The sequence below is a fragment of the Crocodylus porosus genome, unplaced genomic scaffold (assembly GCF_001723895.1).
Source record: "Crocodylus porosus isolate Cpor-Errol unplaced genomic scaffold, CroPor_comp1, whole genome shotgun sequence".
Classification (NCBI taxonomy): domain Eukaryota; kingdom Metazoa; phylum Chordata; order Crocodylia; family Crocodylidae; genus Crocodylus; species Crocodylus porosus.
In genome coordinates, this window is record NW_017728910.1 from 24,635,330 (window position 1) to 24,641,540 (window position 6,211).

Genomic DNA, 6,211 nt, shown 5'->3' on the forward strand with positions numbered 1-6,211 from the left:
GCCCTGCCGGCACCAGGGAGACGACAGTCACTGGAGATGGAGAGACTGGTGCATGCATGGGACAGCAGCCAGGCATGTGCTGGAGACTTGCAGAGGGGGAAAAAGCCCCTGGGGGAGCCCAGCACAGCAAGAGCAGCCGCTCCCCACAAGCCAGCCAGGGGCCCAGGCTGAGCTGCAGCAAGAGGGCAGCTCTGCTCCCCCCACCCGGGTGGCAGTACCAAGCATGCCTTCCAAATGGGGACCAGCCCAGGGCCAGTGGGAAAGGAGCCCAGGAGTCCTGGGGGGAAATCATGGCTTCTGGGCTACCCAGCATCATCCTGGGGGCACGCGCTCACCTGGCTCTGGCCAGCTGCTCTCCCTGCTGTCACTCCCATGGTCCTGGGGGGATGCTTCTGGGTCCTCGTGATGTGGCCCGAGGAGCTCGGGGCAGATCTAGGGGCTCACGGAGATCTTCCCAGAGGGCTCTGGCTCCAGCAGGTCCTTCTTCCCACCCCCCAGGAGCCAGTGCAGGCCCATCTTCTCCAGGCTGGCACTTGGTGTGCCCAGGGAGAGAGCTCCCCACACGGTCCTCACCATACCGCCCCCCGCCCTTGGCCTTGTGCCGGCCCTGTGCTCTGTCCAGGTCACGCCCTGCAGACCTGGGGGTCACTTGCGGCTTGGCCTCTGGGCAGCACGAGTCTGGCAGTCGGACCCGGCTGCCCACTCAGGTTCAGTCCCTTTGCAGTAGCTGACCAGCCGGCAGCTCCACACAACCCAGGAGGGGGCAGGGAAAACTGCAGCCCCTGGCTGGGAAACTCTCCCTTTGGCTTCCAGGCAGGTGGACCACCAGGCATAAGGCAGCTTCTTCTTTTCCCTCCTTTCTGTGTGCCTTCAAACAGCTGGCGCCAGGCCCTGGTTGTATCCTTGGGGACCCCAGAGGCTGGAGTGGCAAGGGGGGTGCTGCCATGAGGGCTAGAACAAGGTTGTAAGACCTTGGCTAGGACAGTGCAGCCTCCCTTGCAGGGGGTTGTGGGCAGGGATTGAGGGGTCACTGTCTATGCTCTGTGACCTCTGGCCCTGCTTTCATGGAGGGTGGACACTGGAGGAGACACCCCAGCTCTCCCAGGTCCCTGCCACATGTTAAGTATATAATGCAATTCATGTGTCAATCATGCAATAAATGTAGACCAGAGGCACGTGCAAAATCATTATCAGGTCATAAAAACGGCTGTCCAGCTACGAAGTTGGTGCTTGAAAACGTGACAGCTTGATAGCTGACTTCTATCCAGCTTTCATTTGAATGCATGGCAGGACCCCCACGTGTGATCCCAGGCCAGGAGGCGGACGGGCAACAGCTCTGGCATCTCCCTGCCAGTGCCACAAAACAACGTGGCATGGTAGCTTCTTGTGTGCCCTAAGAGCACCCCAGCCAAACGCCTGTGACCCCAGGCAGGGGAACGGGTGCTGATGAAGCCACCCTGGCCCCATCCCATCCCTGGACTGTACCCGGAGGTGCTGCATCTCTTGGGTGAGAGGCTGTTAATTTGGATGGAGCACTGGGCTGAAAGAAGATGGGACTGGATCTGTAAGGCTGCTGGGGCAGGAACCATGAACCTGGGCTGAGATGGGAAGGGAGCAGGCCGGGCACTGAACAGGGTGCTAGGGTTTCCCTTGGTCAAAGTGGCGCTGGTTTGGCCACATCTGGCCCTTACCTCCAAGCAAGCCTCTCTAGGCCGAGCTCCCCGGAGGGGATGGAAGGGGAAGGGGCCTGGTGCCACGCGATGCTCGGGACAGGGGCTGGCTCCAAGGCAGGAAGGATCCATGCACAGAGCCAGCCACACCATGCACTTCTCCTCTCCAATAGAATATTTATATAGATATAGAGATGTATATATTAAAATTACATTTCTCTTTACAAAAGCAATTCCACCACGGGCTCAGGGCATAGCTCAGCGGGGCCCAGAGGGCGCCTCGGCAGTCCTGGCCCCGGCCCTCGCTCCGCTCTGCCCTGCCCCGGATCCCTCTCCCACGCTGGCAGGGGCTCCATCCAGAGTGCAGCAGCGGGTCCCGCAGCGGGTGGGGTGCAGACAACCCCGTGACTGCATCTCAGGCAGCGTCCGCTCCACATCAGGCTCCTCGGCTTCCCCATGCCGCTGTCACCGCCTGCAGAAGCAAGGACAGCAGGTGAGCAGGGAGTAAGATGCGGGCCTGATCCTGAGGCACAGCACCCTCTGTGGGGCCTCACAGGATCAGGCCCCCAGCAGCTGGCTCCTGTCCCGTGCCTCTGAGCCCAGCCCATGCTGCGGGCAGGGGTGCTAGGAGCTGTACAGAATAGCTGTGCCCATGGTGCCCTGCCATAGAGCCAGGCTCTGCCCTTTCCACCCCCAGCCCAAGAGGTGACCGGGAGTGCATTCACCCTGCCCAGCAGAGCAGGGGCTGGCTTGACCCTCGCAACTACCACAGACAGACAGAGGCAGTCAGTCTCTGTGGCCCATATAGCCCGTGGCCTGCGCCGTGGCTGTGTCCAGAGGCCACATGGAGGTGTGGGTGGGAGCGGGCCAGGGCCCGAGACTCCCTCACTCGCGGGCAGTCAGTGCAGGGGTGCGGGACTGGGGCCAGGGGCTGCGTACTTCTGCCTGGCAGTGCTGTATGGGTCCAGCAGGTGGGAGCTGGCCTGCTCCAGATTCCAGTCGAACATCTCCAGGACCTTGTGGCACTCCACTCGGGACTTCAACCCCAGGCAGAAGAGCTGCTCCACCTGTGAACGACAGGGCTCGGGCTGTCAGTGGATGGCGCTGGGGTCTCGGGCGCAGATCCGAGCCACGGCAGGCCCGGGCTCCGCAGCTGGTGTCTGAGCAGCGGCAGGGAGGAGCGATGCCAGCCCCGCCTGGACCCAACAAGGAGGCTCTGACAGGCAGACGCGGGGGCTGGCACGGGGCTGTGTGTCGTACCCGAGTCAGCTGGGAGTGGTGTGATGCACCCTCCCAGCCCTATTCCCAGCGCCCAAGGGCATGAGCTTGCAAGGGAGCTGAGCCATACCCCCAGCCATACCCTCCACGGCTCCAGTACCGTTGCACGCTACCCCGGAGGACACGGTACCTTCAGGTACTGGATGGCACGCTGGACGTTCCAGCCGTGGTTCTGCAGGGCGGTCTGGCACTCCTCGGTCGTCACGCCGTGCACCGTGTCTTGGACCTGTGGCAGACGCACCCCGTGAATGCCTAGTCCAGCTCACCAGGACCTCAGCTCAGAGCCTGGCGTGGGGCCATGGGACAGGTGGGAGAGGATAATAAGGAGAGGGGGGAAGCTGAGGTAGGTATGGATGGGGCAGTGTCTACTGTGCCCATCTTCACGGCCTCTGGGCACGGGCTGGCGGGTCTGTGAACACCAGGCAGATGGCCCAGGACCTGCCAGGGAAGGGGCTTCCCTGCCTCAGTGTCCCAGGTGCAACCCAGGAGTCCGGACCCGCAGCCCACTCTCCCTCCTCTGCCGTCAGCCAGAGTGTGGGAGTGACTGCCCCTTTAAAACCAGGGCCGTGCTGTTCCATGCTTCTACAGCAGCTGCAACCCCAGGCTGGGACAGCAGGGGGTGCTGCGGGTCCTGGCACCTACCAAGGACAGGAGCAGGACCCCTGGTCCACCCCAGCAGCAATGGAAGAACAGGGCCCCCAACCTAGCACTGTTAGCAGCCTCCTGACTGCCCACATCCCAGCCCCGCGGGCGTGGGGACTGCCTGCTCCAGGGAGGGGGCGTTGATCCCATGCCCTGCGCAGTCCCCAAGGGCCCTGCCACACCCTCGAATGAAAGCTGGATAGAAACCAGCTACAAAGGTGTTGCACTTTTTCAAGCACTGACTTTGTAGCTGGACAGCCATTTTTTGGGCGTAATACTGACTTTGCATGTGGGGCCGGTCTGCATTCATTGTGCGACTGACCGGTGAACTGCGTGATATTAGGTAATGTGTGGCAGGGATCTGGGTGTCCCACCCCTCCTTGGTCCAGCTGGCAGCAGCGGTTGCACCATGCTACAGAGGTGGCTGCAGTGTGGACTCCTCGGTCCCGGGGCATAGCCTGGGGGCTCAGAGGTGGGCAACTCCTGGTCCTGGAGAGGCCACAGCCCCAGTGCTGGGTGGGTGACCCAGGGCTGAGGCATGCCAGGCTTGCTATGAGGGTGACGGGCAAGAGCTGGGCGCCAGCGCTTGCTGGGACCTGCCCCCCAGCAAGCCCAGAGCCTCTGGGAGATAGGGTGGATTAACCCCTGCAATGCCAGCCTTGTGGGCATCCCCTGTGGGGCTGGAGATCTCCAGCCTCCAGTGTGTGCTCCCCCAGGACCCTGCACACATACCCCCCAGCTGCCCACCGGGAGACGGAGGGGAAGGACCCAGGCGTTGGGAGCACCCATCACCCAGCTGGGCCTGGACTGAAACATCCTCCAACCCCCGCCCCAGGGGCAGGAATTTCCCTTTCTTTCCAGCTGGATCCCATGACTCAAGGTGGGCGGAAGGAGGGGGCTGGGCTGTCTCTTCTCCCCCAACACTTGCTCTTTAACCCCGTGCTGCCAGGGGATTTCATTTCAGCCCCTCTCTGCCCCCAGCCATCACTGCCTCCCCCCCTTGGGTGCTGGGGGTCTCGGCTCCCCACCTGGCCTCTGGCCCAGAGCTGCCCGGGCCAGTTCCTCCCACCTGGCTTCAGGGAGGGTTGGGCAGTGGGGGCCCGGCACCGGGACATGGGTTGCCCCAGGAAAAGGCCTGGGGCTGAGCAGCAGCTGTGAAGCCCGTGTCCCGGGTCTGGGCAGCCCTGCGGCCCCTGCTCTCAGCACCTGGAGCAAGCCCGGGACGCAGGCAGCCCCTCAGCTCAGAGCGCCAGGGACCCCCGACATCAGTGTGACGTGGTCTCCCCAGGTCACAGCCCAGCTGCCACGGGGGAAGCCTGCTGCCTGACACAAGCCTGGACCTGGCAGCCCAGGGCATTGCTGCCTAGTGCTGCTGCACAAGGGCAGACAGGGGGGCAGCCGGCTCCAGGCCTCTGTCAGGCTCCTGCCTGCCACGCTTTGCCTGTGCTGGGGAAACGAAGCTGATGCCTGTCCCCTCTGCCCTGCAGAGCAAGGAGCCAGGGAGGAACAGCCCAGCAGGTGGGAGCCACCAGCCTGGGCCTGTCTACACCAGGGCTCCCAGTGGGGCAGCCGCTCCAGGCACAGCTCTGCCAGGGCACCTGGAGGCAGCGGCTGCCCTGCGGGCTTGGCTCCAGGCCACCACTGAAGGGAAGGGAGGTCAGGGAGCTGCAGTGAGCCACTGCCGGGGAATGCCGTCACACCAGCCGATCCTAGCAGGCGTGTCTGCCCCCACCCAGGCTGTGGCTCCCCACGGCGCCGGGTTCAAGGAGGATGGGGCCCCGAGCTGGCACTGGTATAGATGGCGCCTGGACTGGTCAGGCCTGGCATGTAGCGCTGCATGGCTGCCCCCAGGGCACGTGCGAGAACCCCCAGGGATGGTGCAGGGGAAACTGAGGCACAGGCAGGGGAAGGGGCTCTCTGGGGGTCTCACAGCCCTGCCACCTCACTCAGCTCCTGCAGCCTGGGGGCTCTAGGGGACAGGTGTCTTCCAGCCCCTCGCGGCCTGGGTTCGGGGGCGGCTCTGCTCCGACCGGCCCACATCCCTCCTCCTCGGCGCCCTCGCACGGCCTGACTCACCAGGCGGATCTTGTCGGAGGGCCGGAAGGTGTCAGGCCCGTCGTAGATGATCTTCTGGTGGCTGCAGGAGGTGCGCACAGTGCACCGGTTGCTGTTGTTGGAGGAGAAGTTGGCCCGGCTGTCCGGCTGCTGCACCATGGGCCGCACGGTGGCGGTGGTGACCACGCGGGCAGGAGCTGGAGCCAGAGCCGGGGCTGCAGCCGGGGCCTCCTCGGAGCTCCCAACCTTGAAGAACTTTTCGTACTTGTCCAGGTAGGACGGGCGCTCGGGCAGCAGGTAGTAGTGGGTGCTGCTGACCTTCTTGCCGTCCTTCACGATGGGCAGGATGCAGGGCCCCCGCAGCCCCTCCTTGCCCTGCGCCTGGATCACCTTGGGGGTGGCATACTTGGGGTCCAAGGCGAAGCTCTGCGTGGTGGGCATGGGCTTCCCGGGAGAGGTGGAGAGGGTGCAGCCCCGGGGCTGGGGGGACCCCGCCGTCGGCGCCATGGGGCTGGGCGTCCGCGAGCCGGGCTGCGACAGCGGGTCGCGGGGCGGCAGCTGTGGCG

General features: G+C 64.3%; 1 protein-coding gene across 6 annotated transcripts in view; it reads right to left on the reverse strand.

Moving 5' to 3' along the window:
* Nucleotides 1-1,810: 1,810 nt before the first annotated feature.
* The window catches only part of TNK2 (tyrosine kinase non receptor 2), a 44,870-nt gene continuing 40,469 nt past the window's right edge, over nucleotides 1,811-6,211 (reverse strand). For all 6 annotated transcript variants that reach the window (XM_019532886.1, XM_019532887.1, XM_019532890.1 and 3 more), the window contains 4 exons: nucleotides 5,667-6,211; nucleotides 3,079-3,174; nucleotides 2,610-2,737; nucleotides 1,811-2,142 (listed from right to left, as the gene is read on the reverse strand). The exon at nucleotides 5,667-6,211 is cut by the window's right edge and continues 900 nt beyond it. In XM_019532886.1, the coding sequence (XP_019388431.1) occupies nucleotides 2,136-2,142; nucleotides 2,610-2,737; nucleotides 3,079-3,174; nucleotides 5,667-6,211 (776 nt within the window). In that variant the 3' untranslated portion in view covers nucleotides 1,811-2,135. The remainder of the gene's footprint in view (nucleotides 2,143-2,609; nucleotides 2,738-3,078; nucleotides 3,175-5,666) is intronic.